At 31.0% G+C, this 18754-nt stretch overlaps 2 protein-coding genes and 1 long non-coding RNA gene across 4 annotated transcripts; 2 read left to right on the top strand and 1 right to left on the bottom strand.

The window, feature by feature from the left end:
* The first annotated feature begins 1792 nt into the window (after positions 1–1792).
* Positions 1793–4588, top strand: LOC115979140. The gene is made up of 4 exons (XM_031101105.1): positions 1793–1923; positions 2043–2165; positions 3139–3254; positions 3920–4588. Exons 2-4 carry the CDS (start codon positions 2055–2057, stop codon positions 4281–4283), a joined length of 591 nt encoding a protein of 196 aa, XP_030956965.1. The 5' UTR covers positions 1793–1923; positions 2043–2054; the 3' UTR covers positions 4284–4588.
* Positions 4589–5167: 579 nt separating this feature from the next.
* LOC115979141 lies at positions 5168–5593 on the top strand. The gene is made up of 2 exons (XR_004088952.1): positions 5168–5226; positions 5313–5593. It is a non-coding gene; the product is annotated as an uncharacterized LOC115979141 (long non-coding RNA).
* Positions 5594–5648: 55 nt separating this feature from the next.
* LOC115979139 lies at positions 5649–10165 on the bottom strand. 2 transcript variants are annotated; one of them, XR_004088951.1, is made up of 7 exons: positions 9865–10165; positions 9487–9717; positions 9223–9396; positions 8991–9097; positions 8432–8733; positions 7484–8341; positions 5649–5728 (listed from the first exon to the last, which is right to left on the bottom strand). XR_004088951.1 is itself a non-coding variant. In XM_031101104.1 (6 exons), exons 1-6 carry the CDS (start codon positions 10039–10041, stop codon positions 7671–7673), a joined length of 1662 nt encoding a protein of 553 aa, XP_030956964.1. In that variant the 5' UTR covers positions 10042–10165; the 3' UTR covers positions 7355–7670. The 2 variants fall into 2 exon arrangements, 1 of the variants encoding a protein (XP_030956964.1); XM_031101104.1 differs by lacking the exon at positions 5649–5728 and having other exon boundaries at positions 7355–8341.
* Between the last annotated feature and the right edge of the window lie 8589 nt (positions 10166–18754).

Genomic DNA, 18754 nt, shown 5'->3' with positions numbered 1-18754 from the left:
CTCATAGCTTGCCACCACTGATAATCACCACTTGTCTCGTGCCACTGCACAAACGATCCCATCTACTAGTACTACCAGCATCATTCTTGCGTGAAAGAACGGTTTAATGTGATTATCAATTTGGCAAATGTTTTATTGAATTTTTTTTATAAAACATTTTACAAGTTTAACAGAAAGTTTTATGATTAACGGAAAAAATTGTCAAGATTGACCAAGGTCTTATAACCAAACAAATAATAGAAAATAATGAAAATATTTTTCAAAAAATATTTTACTTCAAAAAATGAAGCCCTAATTGAAAATATTTTGCAATATTTAAAAAGAAAACTTTTATTGAATTATTGAAACATGTATCCTTCCACGTTTAAAAAATAATAATTTGGAGTAAGAGACATGTACAAAGTAGCAACTACCAGTAGGGGTTACAATTCATGTTAGCGGGTCTTGTTCACGTCTTGTTGAGGTATGGGTATTCAAATACATAGCTCAACCCCAACTTAGCTCATTTAATAACCATGTCAAAAGACTTAAAACTTGTGACCTAACATAATCTATTTATTAAGCGGGTTGACACAACACTACCTATTTAACTTGTTTAATACATAATCTAAGAAAAATAAAGCAAAAAGAGAGTTTATTTATTTGTTTTGGGTAAAAGGGTTAGGAACTTTAGAGTTTCAATGCTAAATTTATCAATACAACCATTAAAATTCTTTTGATTAATCAATTATATTTATACTTCAAATGTATGTTAGAAATTTATTTATTTATATAAATTAAATAATTTAAGGTTGATTGCAAGTTAAGCAAGTCAATATGGATTCGACTCATTTATTAATCGTGTTAAAATATGTCAACCCGCTTTGACAAGAACCCAATTATACTAAACATTAACCCGCAAAAAATGGTATTGTATTAATGACGTGTTAAACAATACCACCCCTAAGTGTTGGTAAGTGAAAAAATGGGAAGGTTTGAACTTGTTCAATGAAGAGTGGCTTGAATTTCTTGAATTTAAAAAAGAAAAAGAAAAGGAAATTATGTATATTCCCTTCCATGAATCCTCAATAAAATAGGTAAGGCTATATGAGTATTTTTGAGAGTTAAGGAAAATGAACACCAAATAATTCAATACATACGAATTGATTAATTTACACGGATATCCTCACTCTCCCTCCCTTTTTTTTTTCTTTGATAGAGAAATAGAAGTAGGAGAGGATGATGAGATTTGAACTCCAAACAATAAATGTGACACTATAAAGGATAGTAAAAAAAATGTTAGAGATATTATAAGGATATTTTAGACTATATACAAAGATTTCTATTCTCTTAACATACAGAGAGGAAATGTAAGGCATACATGTTATAGGATGTAAATAATTCAAGTTTGTTGTAACAATATAATGCTAGAGTATAGACAGATAACAAAATTTATATTTCTTTTTCACATCTCATTTGTAGACTTTGGTCAGTTTCACATTAAACCAATCACTGTTTTTATCATACATTAATCATAACTTATCATCTCATAAAGTGAAAACAAATTTTAAAATTTGTTATGTATCTAGAATTTTTGTTATATAATATATTAAAAATATAGTTTAAAATACTAATATTAATATTTTTTTATGTAAATATTATTATTTACTCAAAAAAAATTAGTACAAAAAAGTTTGACTTCAAATATATACGAAGATGTCTTTTTTTTTTCAACACGCTATATAACTATATTAGTGATTGTAAATATATAATTTTTGCCATATAATTTTATTTAGAAAATATCTAACAGGAGCTGATCATTATCAACTTTTCTCTTATAAACACAAACACTACCTCTGTTTCGCTAGACACAAAATCACGAAAGAGAAACACTAACAACCCCAAAACATACACACCCCTGCCGAAACATAAACACAGAAATAGGTACGAGAATTTCTCAGTTCTCTTTTTACTTTCTCTATAAATTTTAACACCCTTTTAGATTTTTCATTGAATGTCAAGTTTTAAAAACAAAAAGATCGTTTTTTTTTTTTTTTTCCCAGGAAAGAGGGGAAATGGACTCATGTTCATCAGTGATAACTCCAGAGGATGTGTTGGAATCGCTAATGAATGATGGTACAATAGACGCGCTCAGATTGAAGATCATCAACCAGCTCAAAGCCAATGTAAATTGAAAAAAAAAAGTCTCTTCATTCACATTTCTCTTCTGGGTATTCTTTATTTTTTATTTTTTCAAGTTTTTCGGGTGATTTAAATTTTGGGTTTTTTAAAAAAAAATTATTTTTTATAATTTGTAATTTGAGAGGTACTGGGGCAATGAAGGCGTTGAGTTTGATGGGTTTTGTGATTGATTTGAGTACTAATTTGATATACATAACACTTAATGATATCAAAGGTCCATGTATATAAGCACACATGCACATGATGGAGCTGTCTGTTACATATGAGTTTTGATAATAGAACCCTCCCAATATTTAGTGCAGAGACTTCGTTGTTTGTATCAAAAAGTTCCCTTGTTTATAAGTGTGCGTGCGTCTTTTTTATTAGTGAGGTTTTATATATACAGCTTATGTATGTATTTATGTAAATTTTGTTGATACCAGCTAGTTCTTAGTATAAGTCCTAGTGTTGGTATCACCAATTCTAATTCTTGAACCACATTGCAATTTGTGTGGTCTGCACTCTGCAGTAAGAATTTGTGGGGATGTACTAAATTCTTGTGAATTGTCAACAGTACTGGTAGACTAAAGTGGGTTGCTTATCCAGATGTTTAGAAGAATCAAGTTTAGAAATTTATTGGTGAATTTTTTTAAATTTTAGGTTCATGGTGCTAGCTCCCGTTGAATTTCATTAGGCCAACTAGTTGTCCATGTTTATACAATTCTTTTAGTCTTAGGGACGTGTTGTGACTTGATGAGTTTGATGCCGCCTATGTGAGTGAAATTCTTGGATTTCATAAGCAAGTTCTAGCACAAGTATTCTCTCCTTTGCTTAATTCTGTAATTAGAAAGGGAGGAATGGAAGTAGTGGAAAAAGTTAAAATCAATAGTTGTCAAAGATATCAATGCTTAAGGAAGTACTGGTTTATTTTGATTTTAATGTGAAATTTTTGTATGTCCATGCTCTTTGTTTTTGCAGGAAGAGCTTAAGAATACTACTATTAAAATGGCTGAACAGAGTAAAGTTCTTAACACCCCTGGGGCAGAGAAACAAACCAAAAGAGAGTTGTTTGATGCGCTAAGGCAGGAACTTGAGTAAGTTTTAGTGTTTTTTGTCCTTTTTTCATTTGTCTTTTGAGGTAGAAATAGCCTCCCACGTGCGCACTAAAGGCATTCACTTACTTTTTGGAAAACTCATAGCTTTTATGTGGTTGTAAAAAGGCTTTAGTCATCTGTTGGAAAATTGTCATTATCTTAAAGTTATCTTAGCAGTATCAAATGTTAAATAATGACTGAGTTTACAGTACCATGAAATTTCCTTAACTTTGTCAAAAATTAATAATATGACCAATCCAGTGTAACCAATTTTGATGATTGATGTGGATGGATATATGAAAATAATGAATGAAACTTGAAAGTGGGTTTAGCAATTTTGGGCAGATACCCTGTATGTGGGCTGAATCCATGTGGGTAGATACCCTATATGTACATACCTTAGGTGGTTCAAAGCTTAAATCAACTCTCTGTCAAATTTTAGTAATGCACATGAGGATAGAGCTTTCTTTGTCCATTGCCACTTTTTTTACTCTGAACCTGGGATCTCTAAGTGGATATGTAAGAACATCTCACATTGCCAGCATGTGGTTTGTTACAATGTCATGGTTTAGAAGGGGTTTCCAATGTGTGACAATACTAATTTTTATGGCACTTGTGACTACTGAAGCTTCTGTAACTTATAATTTTGTATCGATTTCATACAGAGCTCCAGTGCTGGAGAAAGCTTCTAAATCAGTTTGGGAGCTAATTTTGGACAGTAATGGTCTGGGGAAGGAAATTAGTGAGATGGTTGAAAAGGTATTTTCTCGATTGAGTGGCTGGGAACCTCCATTGTTTCCCCTGCCAGACGGTGTGACTCATACTAATAAAGAAATTGAGAATGAAAAAGAAAAAAGAAAAGGAAAAGAATGGGCTAATGAAAACAAAGAAAAGGAGAATTCTCCCTCTTCATTAAAGAAAAGGAGTTTTAGTGAATTGAATGCAGGAGGAGCATGTGAAGCTGCAAGTATATCTGGTGATCCTCCAGCCATACTAGAAGATTCTAGTAAATCACCCAACCAAGTTTGAAGACACGAGTCACTATGTCATGCCAAGAGCCTTGTGGCTCAATGCCGTTACTGTTTTTCTCAAGAGGAGAACCTGGGTTCAAACATCACCTCCCCCACTTGAAAGTTACAAAAAATGCCACTATGCCAGTTCCCATATCATTACTTCTCAACAAGAGTAACTTTGTCAAACGAGCTATTTATAACAGATGTGGGTGGTGCAAATCTGGTTATTTAGTCTAGATTTTGATTTGTCATCAGTTTCTCAATTCATTTTAATGGAATAAAATTAACATTATTAGGCTATCTAATTCTTTGGTTGCAATTCTTTAGGCTATCTAGTGTTTCGTATTATTAATGAGGTACTTATTTGGAATAAAATCATTTACTTATAAAAAAAAAGAAGTGAACTTGGCAACTGATGTCTGAAACTATGTTTGCACAACCGTTGTGCTGTATGATGTTAACTTGATTCATGCAGTTTATACCATAGCAAAGTATCGTGAATATTTCTATGAGGGATGGTTGTATCTGTTGCTTGAATTAGTTAGTGCAGAATTTAGATGGACTTATTTTGTAAACAGCATACTTGCACTTGGTCATATCAGATCTCATTTAGTGATTCATTTTCACTATCACAATGAAATCTCATTTATGATTTCCACTGCTGTCCTCTGGGGTGCAAAGTTGCTGCATGAAATAATATGTAATGATATGTTTTTTCTTGGTAGATTGAAACGGATTATATCTATCTATCTATCTATCTATCTATCTATATATATGAGAGCCTAAACTTATTGTACAGAAAGCTGCAGCAGTGTATGGCCATTGTATGGAGGTTTCTGATTCAAAGTAGACCAGGTTTCACATTATCCAATTTCAATCATGCAAGAATCTCCTTGTGTGGTTGGAAAGTATTTCAGAATAAAATCAAGTCTGGATACAGGTTCTTATATGAGGCAGAGGTATGTTCTTTCCCATATTCATGGAACCTGTTCCCAATTCGTTTGTTTGACAGTAATCTGGTAAGTTGGAACATTCTTTGTAACAGGGCATGCTTTACAGTTAAGGGTGGTAGGTCTGTCATTGTTTGGAATAGAGGGTATCACGTTTTTTTTCTTCAAGGACTTTGTTTTTTGGACACAACTATTTTTGGATACAACAAAAAGGAAAAGTTTATGTGAAGATAATAACATAAAGTTCTAACCAGCAACATAGTCATTTCAGACCCAAATATGTTCGTGAAACTATTTGAGGCAAGATTGGCAAATTGTTGGGATTCTTGCCGCACAGCTTACTTGGAATGTCTTCAACTAAGGACTCTGTTTTCCATTTGATTTGTTGCCTTTGATCATTCTTTCTATCTCCTTGCAACCATCATGTGAGTTGATGTTTAGGTGAATCGCTTTCAATAGAGCTTCCCTAATCGCCAGACACCCTACCATCAATCTTCACTGCACCAATACACTAAAACATCCAGCACAAAATTGCATTGTTAATTTCCTGATAGGTTTTTGATGGTACTCTGAAGTCACATGATCTTATTTTGTTTTATATTATATTATATTATATTATATTTTATATTTATATATATATATATATATATATATATTGAAAAAAAAAAACTTGAAAAAAAGTACACCCCAAAAGAAAATCGACTTAGACCAACTTATATACAACTCTCAAAAGGAGAACTAGCCAGAATACAAAAAAAAGAACTCAAAGAGTGGTCAAGACCAGGGAACTGGCATGAATGATTTTGATGCATGCTAAGCATGGGCATGTGCCTCTGTTAGGACGTGGCTGCCAATTCTCTTGATGCAAAAGACCTCAAACATACTGCCAAGAGTCCTAAAATCACTCTGCAGGGCTGCTAGAGTCCAATTATCCTTCCAATAAATAGCTTAGAAGCCATATTATTTCTTGTGAGCACACCAAGACTATGCTTATGCTTCTTTAGCAGTATGGCTAGAGCTTTACTCAAAGTCAAGTTCCAAAAGGGGATACATAACCAAATAACTTCAGGCAGGCTTTTCAATAACATTTTCTTTTTGGTTGCAAAAACTGAATATTTGGCACAAAAAAAGGCTTGGCAAAAGAGATTGAAAGAGTCTGCTAATATACTTGGTTCTTATGTCCTTCAACCAACTCAAAATCTATTCCCTAATACAATGACATTGTATACAATCAGATCTAGTTGTCAATTGCAAACCAAACTAGACAGCCCTAGTGAAAGTACAAGAGATGAATGAATGATCAACTGACTTTCTTTTGAGAGGCACGGACACAGCATTTTGGGCAGCATGTCCGTATTGGACACGTCACGGAGACACAAAACGGGACACAACAACACAACATTTCTTGAAAAACTAGAATACAACATGTTATGGTCACGGCAATTAATTAATTAATATTTTTTGTGTGGATATATTTTACATGTTTTTGGGCATAATTTATGTTGGATACGGCAACTACTTTATCCGTGCTTCCCAGCTGCTCATTTATATTAGATGGTGGTTGTATATTTAGTATCCACTAAACTCTGCTCCTGTCTTAGAAACGGATATGAAAAACACTAGTACACTAGGAAGCCCTTGTAAAGGGAAGCAAAAGCATAGAGATGTTGTAGGTTTTATTTATAATGCGTGCTAAAAGTAATACATTCGTAACTCAAAAAAGTGAAATGAAAGTATAGTGAGTTTACATGATAAGAAGGATTTGCAAAGCACATACTTCGAAGCTAGAACTGCTTCACACAACAATATGGAAATCCAAAGTTCAAGACTACCTATTTTTCTATTGAAAAAACAAAAAATCTAGTATCAAAAAAAAAATGTAAAACTTTTGCCACAATTCTCTGTGTGACTGACTATGATTGGTAGAGCAAAAATAGTTGGTCTATGTGAAAGTTAAAAATAATATGTATTTTGGGAGACGGAGGGAACCTAGGGAAGAAGAATTTGCTTGTAATACTACAAGAACTCACTAAAAAAAAAAAAAATCGTACCTAGTACACAAATTACGATCACTTTTAATTGAATCCTCCAATTGCCTATTTACAAAAATCTAAAAAAAAATAAAAGTTGGGTACAATTGCCTACTGACAAAAACCTAAAAAATAAAAGTCATACCCAATGCACACATTCTAAACAAGATGACTTCAAAATGAATCCTCCAATTGCCTTGCATTGTTAAACAAGATGTGAGACACATGGTGTTTACCTTCAATTTTCTCTTTGAACAGGTTAATTCTTAAGCTTGAATCTGTGACTTGTATTTTTTCGACTTGCCATCGCATTGGGCTCGACCATGATGTGCTTTTATTATCATCCTTCCCTAATATTATTACTCACTTTTGAATCATACGCTTTATTATCATCCTTCCCTCATATCAATACTCGCTTTTGAATCATGTCCAGTGATTGTCCCCATCAAAATTATTAGTAGTTGTGAAATCTACCATTGTTGGATCATCTGTATCAACTTTAGGATCTGGATCAAAAACTGTATCCATTGAAGTGTTGTTCCCAGGTCGATGCATCATAAAATTCACATTAGGATCTTGAGATTGAGGTAGCCAGTTAACAGACTGTGGATAGAGAGTGCTACTTGCAGGTTGCTCTTCTGTTGGCAACGCCATCAATGAACCCAAGGAGTTCACCCTTGTGACATTCCGCACATTTTTCATACCTGTGTGTTCAGCTTCACCCAACAAACAGGTTTCGAAGTTGCTTGTTGGGTTCATTTCTTTTTGCAAGTCAGGTACTAAGTTGTTCAATGACTCCACCTCTAAGTAAGGGTCATAACCAAATTGAAATTTATTGTCACTCGGCAATCGGCTTTGAATATCATCTAGGATTTGAGTGTCTGAATTAGGCCAAGCTGCTGACACATTATAGTTTTGACCAGATATGGCTGGATTTACTTGGGTTGGTATAGCCATAGAAAATGGCCCTTGCATTTGATCTCTCCCTAGAACGTTTGCAGGATTAATCATCCTTTGATACCACATTGCCATCCTTGGATCATCAACTCCTTGGTTGCTAATGGCTCCATCTGAATGTGGAGAGAAATCCATAACTATATCATCACAAAAGATTTGAAAAACCAAGTTAGAGTAAAATTGAAGCCTTAGAATAGTATGGAATTGGAATATGCACAACGCAATACCTGATATTGGTGAAGTTGAATTCGTTGTAAGAAGGTATTGTTGGTGGGCTTGTTCATATGCCTGAATTTGTTGAATAGATTTAAATGGCGAATGCATACTCGAGAATGGTAAAGGTAACTGCCCGTGTCTATAAAAATCCAAAGAAAATTCTTTACGCCCATTGTAGCAATCTGTATGGAAGTAAGGAGAACTAAGACTTGGGAAGGGTCTTTGGCTCAACTTTAACAAATTGGGGTCACATTGCAGGAGCTTCTCATAGTGTTTGTCAAGGGTTCCTGGAGGAAATTCAAGATAGTGCAACCTGAGGATAGCATGCCAACATCAAAATTCATTATAACTTGAAGTCTTGAACAGAATAAGACATTTACAACTAGAAAAATAATTCATTAATTGGCAAAAAAATCATTATTACTCCTAAAACAGAATAACACATTTACAACTAGCAAAATATGTGTTCAAAGATGTGACAAAATAACAAATGAACTAAACAAATATTGTAATGTAGAAACCAAAAGCAATGTCAACTATAAAATTTCAAAAGTAGAAACCAATACAAACCTGTAAATTTGAGCTTGATTATCAGTAAAGTCTGAACTAATCTTCCACATGGTGTGCTTGCGCGGCATTGGATTACTTTCGTCAAAGAAAGCAGGATGATTGTTAAGCTGAAAACAGTTTTAACCACATCAAATTGAGACTCAGAGGAAAATGAAACATCAAACAAAATAATGAAACTAATATTAAGAAAAAATTTAATTAAAAAAAATGAAACTAATATTAAGAAAATAACCTCAATCTCTAGAATTCCAGGCTTATCTTCCATAATTCTAGCTCGAATTCCTATAATATCAGACCATTGTATTTCAATCTTTTTCTTCAAAGCATTCTCTAGAATTTCCCACACTAGTTTTCGCTTGGCAAAATAAATCTTTACTACTAAAGCACCTTCACGTGGAGGCTGTACCTGCACATTTTTTTTTTCATTTTTTTTAGTTATGTTATTGTAAGAATAGAGTTTAAAATTTTAAATTGTGGTAAACAATTGAGATGTTACCATCCATGAGCCTATTCTTAAGAGTGATGCACCGAAATTTGAAGCCTTCAATTTCTCAGAATCGCTAATAAACTTTGCTTCTGCTGCAGCACTTGCTTTAAACTTTGCTTCTTTTGCTGCACTTGCTTGTGCAGCAGTATCATTAACTATGTTGTATATGAAGTCCAAGCTTGACTCCGAAAGTTTCAAACCCAACCATGGTAAACTCATAAGAGTTTGATTGAGATAAAGCTGATAAAAAAAATTAAAAATATAAAATAATTGATTCTACTTAAAAAACCAATCGAAAAAACTCATTAACACGAACTCAATGATTAAAACACATCGGGAAAAATAGAAAAACACATCTGAGATAAAAACAAAACAAAACAAACAAACCTTTTCGATGTTCTCAACTGTTGTTTTTGCTTCCTTCAGTCTCTTCTTTGCTATTTCTGAAATCTGAATCCAATAAGATGTCTCTTTCCTACTATTCACAGAAAGAACCAGTGGCCTTTCAGATCCTCCACGTCTCTCTATTAACGTAGGAATATGACCATCGTGGCCATGCACCATGACTTTTATACTTGCTTCTGCTGGGTTTTTTTGCCGCTGTTGTTCTGGTTGCACAGAGAACTACCATTCATATATATATATAGATGTTGACTCGCTGCTATGGCTGCGGGGGAGTTGAGTAAAACGAAATTTGTGGGAGTGAAGTAAACCCAATACTGAAACAGAAAATTACACCTCTTTTATACGAAGATGAAACACCACTTTTATAGGAAGATGACTCATTTTTCACGGTTCCCTTTCTTTTAGTGCTGGGATAAAGGCCTAAAAGAACTTGAGACATATATGTCACTATTAAAAAAGAATTTACTATACGGTAAACAACCTTAATAATTATAGCAAAACTACTTTAATAATTTGTTATAATTATAATTATATTAATGAATGAGAGTACTTAGTTAGTGTAACCAACACTTTTCGGATCAATAAAAAATTATTTTGAGAGCAATTTTTCAAAAAGATTGGTAAATTTAGAGGTGAAAATATTAGTTTAAATAATTGTGAAGAGATATTTCATCGGCAAAATATTGTTTTAAACATTTGGATATATATATATTTTTTTTTTTCTGTTAGCTTTTGAGAAAAGAAATTACAGTTTTTTTTTTATATAATAATTTAGAGAAAATAAATTCACATTTGACACGCTCAAACAGCAAGCTCTGAAATCCCTACGTTTTTTTTTAAAAAAAAAAAAAAAAAAAGAACCTCAGTTTGTTTATCTAACTAAATAACTATAACCTAATTTAACGTCTGGATAAAAACCATGTTGAATTTTACCCTTCATCTAGGTATCCTATATATGTGGCCCGAAAATAGAGAAGAAAAGAGAGAGAAATTGAATCCAAAAACAAAAATGACTCTTTTAACTAATGAGTAATGACTGAATAACTAATAAGGTTATATTTAGGCAAAAGTTGTTTTTATGTGTTATCACTATTATTTCTAAAAAAAAAAAAAAAAAAAAGTGATGTTACAATTACTGTAAATTTTACTTATAAAAAGTGATGCTAAGGATATATATATGCCCATTAATCTCCTCTTCTCCTCATTAATCTTTTATGTTCTAAGCTAACTTAGGCATCAAAAACACCTTTGGCGATTCTTTATGGCCACTTTTCTTCGAGTTCGTGGATGAGGTCACATTATCAATCAACTGCAACATCACTCTTAATTATCGTTTTAGTTTGTATTGTGTTTACATTTTAAATATAATCTAAAATTTCAATGTTTGAAATTTATTATTTTTATTTTTATTTAACCCTAATATTGAAAATTTCTTTAAATTATTGTGGTTAATATGTGAGTGCATTTTAAACCATTTAAAAGTGAACATTATTTTGTGACTTTATTGACATTCATCATTATTTTTAACCAGCAATAAATTCATGATTCTTTGATAGATAAAGTCCCATGAAACTACTATGAATCTAAAAATCACATAAATGTCGCTTTCACTTTAATTTACACATGAGTCTAAATTATAATTATATAAGAATTTCTTGTTAGTTTCTTTAGGTTTAGGGTCCAATACTTTGCACTTGAACTATTTTACCTTTTTTTTTTTCTAACTTAAAATTACATTTCCTTTCCTTGAGATCCCAAAATTGCGTTTATTTTTTCATATCTATGTGATTACCATTGTACTTAAACATGCTTACCAAACTAAAAAAATAAAAAAAAAAAAAAATTTATTTTTTATTTTTTATTTTTATATTGACTATATATTTAAGAAAAATATTTTTTTTTAGAATTTTTACTTATAATATATATATATATATATATATATATTCATTTGAAATATTGGAGGTAACTAAAAGTAAATTTTGTCTAATTATTGTATGTGTCTTATTGAGATTTTTGATATAATCTTTTTTTATTTTTTAATATTTCATTAGTTACATTATAAAAAAAACCATTATTTAAAAAACCCTTGAACCATATTAGTATTTAGTTGTTACAATGGCTGGTTGAGGAGATAAGTTGGAAACCCTATAGATTTCCTTTCCAATTATCTTTGTACGCTTTTGGATTTTTATTAATAGAAAATTTTTAATTGAGATCTGAGAGTGAAAATTTGTTAACTTTTTTGTTTGAAATAATTTTAGTTTGTTAGATTTTTGAATAACTTTTTTACTATCAAGAAAGTACTTGGGGCAGTTCCATTAATTAGTGCATAAACATGTGAAATTTTAAATAAACAATTTCTCCCATGTTAAAATAAAGCAATTGAATAGAAAATCTTTAAACTAGCATGAGTTGTAATCTACTCATTTCAACTCTTTAACTTTTTTTTTTTTTTTTAAGAAAAAAAATCTCTCAAGTCGTTAGGGAAAAAGCTATCCATCACTGAGCTCATCAAATACTTTACATATATGGATGTCAATTGTCAATTATAAATTCAATGGTTAAGTTGAAATCTTTGATAATCTAAAGCTAACAGTTGCTAGCTCGTGCTTTGCACATGAATATTAACTCTTAACTCACAATTATTAATCATAAATACATATATCAACCAAGTATATAGTAACTAGAGTTATTTTTCTATTTGAACCAATAACAACTAACTACCTATAATTTATTGTGAAAATGTTGTGAACATAACATTTCTCAAAATCAGTTGATTAACAAAAGTACTTCATTATTATTATAATATATAAAAAATATTTATTATTAGGATTTTTATTTTTTAGAATATTATCAAGATTCTAATTCTAAACAACTACTTATTTAAATAAAAAAATATATTTGGCTGTATATTTCTTTTTTGATTTTAATTCTGGAGAAATACGTGTAATGTTAATCCAATATGAGTTCATCTTATCAAAAAAAAAATATGGTTATCTTCCATTTTCAAAAAGAATAGTTTGTGTCAATGCTTTTTTTTTAAAGTATCAAATTAACTATTCAAGAAAATTAGTAGAACTAACATATCAAATTTGAGTTTTTTTTTTTTTAATTAAAAATATTCTTCAAAATCTGTTTTAATAATGAGTGGAAGAATAGCTTATAAGGCCACCCTCTAAAGCAAGCAGCTCTACATAAAATAAAATAAAATATTTATTTCATTAGCCGCCGCAACAGCTTCACGCATGCTTGTGGGTCCATATTCCTCGCTCACCTCAAATTGTTTAATCAGGTCTCACTGACCAAATCCATCACAAATTCCCATTTCCGAATTAGTAAAAGTTTGCATCATCAATGCTTTGGTTATAAAGAATCAAACCATTAAAGATCTTTTCTTCTTATCCACTCTTTTAAACCCAAATTTCCATACCAAATTTTGATCTACTTAGAGCAATTTCTCAAATAGTAAAAGTTTCTGCAAAAATCCATTATATTATAAGTTTAAAATAATACTACTTTTATTCTCTAAGTTTAAATTTGTCCCTTAACCATTCACTTACAATTTACACAATTGAATATTATAATAGTATCAAGAGCTCATTCCGCAAATATTAGTTAGAATCCTGCCCTTAACCCACACAAAAACAACCGAACAAAAAAATAAAATAATAAAATAAAAACGATATTTTTAGGCTAGTAAAGGGTGAGACCATAATAGAATGGCCATTTTGACATTGTTGTTAGTAGTCAAGAGTTTATAGATTACAAATCTTAAAAGTAAATGTACCAATTTAGATAGATCCCAAATTTAGAAGATGTAAATTATGTTTTAGCTAAAATATCAACCATTATATAGTATTTTTTTTTTCTCATATTCACATCTTATATTCACCACAACTGTAAACCCATCCTGCCCCTCAAAATGATCTACTTAGTGCAGTATCCAAATTCATCATTCTCAATTAGTAACAGTTTGTGCATTATTAATCCATTATTTTAAAGTATTAACCATGAAAAAAGTTTCTCATATTCACATCTAACATTCACCAAGATGATCCATTCATGCAGTACTCTTAATATAAAAAGGTAGTTTTATCTCTTTAAACAGAAGAAATAAAAAATTGAATTGGGCACGCGCGGTTAGGTAAACTTTGTAAAATTATATTTGTGGGTAAAATAGTAGTATATTTTTATTATATAATTAGCCTAATGCTCCAATATGTTAGCACTAAATGTGGAAGAGAGGTTTCATATCAGTGGACAATTAATCAACATGAGGTTGTATAGTATGTTGGGAGCAGAACACGCATCCTGTGGTTTTTGCTACATTATGGAAATCTAAGATATGTTTATATAAGTAATGTGTTTTGTGAACTTTTATTCTAATTTAAAATATTATAAGTGCTTTCATTATGCTAGTCAATAATACCTATTATTGTCTATATTAAATTATAAACTGATATCAATGGCACCAAAGAATTTTGAGGTAGGAAATAGTATTTCCTTGGTGCAATTCACTCCTAATGATTGTTTGATAAAAATAAAATGATCATTTCTAGACTTATTTATTAGACCATAAAAGTATGGAAGACTTGGTGAAACTGCAACTTGGGTTGTGAATGGAAGAGAAAATTGACTTCTTTCTTTTTCTTTTTTCTCTTCTTTTGTTCATTTTGGAGAGGTGGGGTGTGAATATTTGGATCCAATTAGTGGTTCATGATGTGATATAACACTGGACTTCAGTGATTTTGATGTCATCAAAGTTTCATTGTTTAATGCTTTTGAGTCATGAGGCTAAAAAAAATCTAGGAGACTAGCTGATCTAAGATTATGCTTTAACACATTGGGAGAGAAAAAAATAAATAAAAGCAAAAGGTCATACCGTCATTGCCAAGTGGGTATGATTAGTGGGTGAATGTTACCAACGTGGAAGTGAAAAGTGACCATTGTTATAATTGAAGCTAAGTTGACTCCAATTAGAGGTTGCTAATTCTCAAGACATTATTGTAGCATGGTGCTTTCCTATCCACATTCTTATGGGGTTTATAGAATATAGATGAGAATCACATCTGGATAAGTAGGAAACATAATCTGCTTGACAAGAGGGGAAAAAAATAAGGGATAATTTGCAATGTGAGTGTTTTATAAATAAAAAAAATTCCTTAGACAAACTAAGGATGTGCAGTTACCCCACTGAGATTGATTTTTCTTGAGTTAATAGGTTGGGCTAGTTATATATATATATATTCTAAAGTTTGGATTGAATTGAGTTTGGGTTGACAATTTTTTACTCCAAATAACCTGACTTGGCTTACACTATTAATAATTTTAAAGAAATTTTTCTTTTAATTTTGCATTGATAGGACTTATTTTATTTATGTTAGTGTTTTTTTTATTTTATTTTTTTATTTTCACAACAATGATATGGTATTTTAAAACTTAGTTTTGATGATATTGAGATATTAGGCTAACTATAGAATATAATATTAATTCATTATTGAATTATGGAATGAAATAGTTAAATACAAAATAATAGTTTCTTAGGCTTAACAAAATTAATGACCACAACCTATCAACCCTCTAGGTTGGGTTGAGCTAGGTTGAGGATTTCTCACTTGAAGAAGTTAAGTTGGGTTGAAAAATATTCCAATCCAATCCAACATACCTCATGCACACTCCTAAAACAAATTGATTGTGTGCATAGATGTATTAGGGTAATGGAAAACAAACTTAAAGTACCAATTTTAACAAAGTTTTCATCCAAATCAGTTTAAAGGAATTTTCTCTAACATATTATGTGACAATTAAAACAATCTTCTACATGAAGTTTTAATCACGTAACATTTTTAATGGTGTCAAGATCAATTTAGATGACTTTCACATGATCAAAAGCACATCATATCATATATAAGTATATATATGTGTGTGTGTATAATAAAAGTTGGGTCTTAAAAGTTGTGGTTCAAGTCTTTAAAAATGAATTTCACATACATATACACTTAGATTAGACTAGAGTAGATTTCTAATTGTGAAATTTTAGGAAGGTTGGGGTTTGTAGTTGAACAATTAGGTAAGAGAAGAATTGAAAAATGGTTTTCATATCTTAAGTTGCAACTTAGTACTATATAATAAAAGTTGGGTCCCAATAGTTGTAGTTGCACTACGTGGTTATGTTATCTTTGTAACAAGTGGCTCTATTCTTATTAATTATTAATAGATTTGGCACAACTCATAAACACAACACGAATACTGTAGAATTTTTTTGAGATTTAGTATTTGGTGTAAATGGATTTGGGTCAAAGCGGTCGACATGCTTTAACACGATCAATAAATTGGTTAGTTCCTTGACTTGCTTAACTCGCAATCTTCCCAAAATGACCCGATTCATATAAATAAAAATTATTTTATCTAAAATAAATTTGACTTCTAAATTTAATTAATTAATAAAGAATTCTAATGTCCTAACACTTTTTACCCAAAACAAAGAACAAAAGAAATTTTCTCTTTTAGATTTAGCTTTTCTTAAATTGTGCATTAAACATGTTGAAATAGGTTTTGTCATGTCAACCTACTTAATAAATGGGCTATATTAGGATTGAGGGGGTTTGACACAATTATTAAATGGGTTTGACTAGGGTTGAACTATGCATTCAAATACTTTTTTTTTTTTTTTGGAGAATCTGCATTCAAATACTTATACCTTGACACAACACGAATATGACCCGTTAATACGAATTGCCACTTGTTTACCACAAATTAAAATTTAATAATAAAAATATTTAGTGACTTATTAATATTAATGGTTAAGATGGTTTACTGTAGGAAGAAATTTATTCCTTACATTTCAAGAAACTTAAAATTTTACTTCAATTAAAATTATAGTATTAAAAAAAGTTTACAGTAATTATTTTTTTTTAAAATATTTATTATAGTTATTTTGATTAAACATTATAAGTTTGTGTTCTCACTAGTTAAAACTTACACATTACATACTTGTGCCAAGTGGTTCAATATATGTATATATATATATATTTTTTTTTGAGAAACAATATATGTATATACTAAATATTGTAAAATTAATACATTTTTGTCATGTGGATCATTAATTAGTAAGATAATTTTTTTAGGTGAAACTTTCGGGTAACTCATTGATGATGAAGATAGTTAATGAAATTTTTTATCTACATATAATTTTTTATTAATTTGTGCATTGCACATGCATTCTACTAGTATGGATAATTATATGAACGTGATTTGAAGAAAATTATTCTAAACTGTTTTACAACTCGTTTCATCGTTTGAGACGAGGGAAAAGAATTGAATTGAAAGAAATTTTAGAATAATCAATATGTTCCCTTGTTTGGGAGTTTTAATGGAGGGAATAGAAATTCCATTCCTCTTTTCATTCATTTGTTTGAGAGTTTAGATAAGAGAGAATTTAATGGGTAGCACCGTAAAAGGGAACACTCGTTCCTACTCATTCTCTCAAAATTTCAAATTTTCATTCTCACAAAATTGGGAGAAATTGGAGTGAATGAAATTAGAGTTAATGATTTTTTTTACTAAAACTCCAAAAATACTCATATATATTTAACCCTTAATTTTAAAATATAGGTCTAACAGTAATATTGTCATAAAATGATTACATTTCTTTCCATCTATATTACTCCTAAACAAGGTTACTTACCTTCTATTCCTTTATTTTAAAACATCCAAATAAGATTACTTCAATACATTCTATTACATTCATTTCCCTTACTTAAATACATTCTAATGAAGCAGAATTTCACCTCGTTAATACGATGGACAACCTGGAGCTTGTCAATATGTACCTCGTTATTACAATGGACAACCTGGAGTTCATCAGTATGTTCCTCGTCAGTACTATGGACGATCTGGAGATCCTGTACCAAAGTAAGCACTAAGCAGATAATGACATCGGTTTGGGGCCTACCAAGGACCCTCTGATACTTAAATTAGCTTAAATTCTTTAGAAATCTGTAATTTGTAGAGTAATTTGTGTGTGTGTTCAACCTGCCTCACTTACTTGTCTCTCCTAGCTTTATATAGCATTTATGTGAGTAAATGCTCAGTCTATTGGCCTCTCTAATGTTTTACCATAGCTGGAGGATTTATGGCCTAATAACGACCATTTATCCTCAGTCCTTTAACATCTATAACGGTCATTAAATGCACATAATTGGATGACTGTTACGGCTCCATGCTCATTTATTATTTGGACATTAAATGTTGTCTGGAACTAATATGTTTATGCTCGTCCATACTTTTACTTGTCATTAACGTGGACAGTTTGCAATATGGACGAGTGTTTTATCGCTATCTATTAGTTATGGTTGAGCTGGAGGCTTAAATGCTCATTTAATATCCATTTAACTTCTCCATTCAATGTTCTGTAACAGCTGTGTAATGATCAGCTTGAGGTAGTTGTAACAGTTGTGAGCTGATGGTTGGAAAGGTTCTACGTCCGTTACACTTGCCATTTAAGTGAGGAATTTATATCTGAGCATTAATGTATGTAACAGTCGTCAGTTTTACTGATAGTCTGCAATCTTACAGATGACCAAATTCACTGAAGGTTTGCTGATCAAATGTTACTCTTCAGTTGCCCCCTTATTCCTTAGTCGTCAATTCGTAGAGACAAGTAAAGGAATAATTCTGGCAATTTTGATTGCTCTTCCTCTTCTCAAAATTTTCGTCCCATCACATTTAATGCGAGGCAACTTTCTCGTCAGGTGATTGACACGTGCAAAGTTTTTTTGAGCTTTTCGTGTGCCTTAATTTTTGTTTTCCTTTTTAGAAAAACTGCTAATTGGTTTTTAACCATGCGAATTTAATCATATGACTTACTCTC

This window comes from Quercus lobata, chromosome 3, assembly GCF_001633185.2.
Source record: "Quercus lobata isolate SW786 chromosome 3, ValleyOak3.0 Primary Assembly, whole genome shotgun sequence".
Classification (NCBI taxonomy): domain Eukaryota; kingdom Viridiplantae; phylum Streptophyta; class Magnoliopsida; order Fagales; family Fagaceae; genus Quercus; species Quercus lobata.
This window is presented reverse-complemented; position numbering and strand designations above follow the sequence as displayed.

Bases quoted from the DNA above. Each gene is read 5' to 3' on its own strand.
- LOC115979139 (XM_031101104.1), bottom strand. From the start codon at position 10,041: ATGGTGCATGGCCACGATGGTCATATTCCTACGTTAATAGAGAGACGT. The intron at 9,718-9,864 runs GTTTGTTTGTTT...TTTTTTTATCAG, and splicing joins CAGTTGAGAACATCGAAAAG to CTTTATCTCAATCAAACTCT. The intron at 9,397-9,486 runs GTAACATCTCAA...AAAAATGTGCAG, and splicing joins TAAGAATAGGCTCATGGATG to GTACAGCCTCCACGTGAAGG.
- LOC115979140 (XM_031101105.1), top strand. From the start codon at position 2,055: ATGGACTCATGTTCATCAGTGATAACTCCAGAGGATGTGTTGGAATCG. The intron at 2,166-3,138 runs GTAAATTGAAAA...TTGTTTTTGCAG, and splicing joins TCAACCAGCTCAAAGCCAAT to GAAGAGCTTAAGAATACTAC. The intron at 3,255-3,919 runs GTAAGTTTTAGT...GATTTCATACAG, and splicing joins GCGCTAAGGCAGGAACTTGA to AGCTCCAGTGCTGGAGAAAG.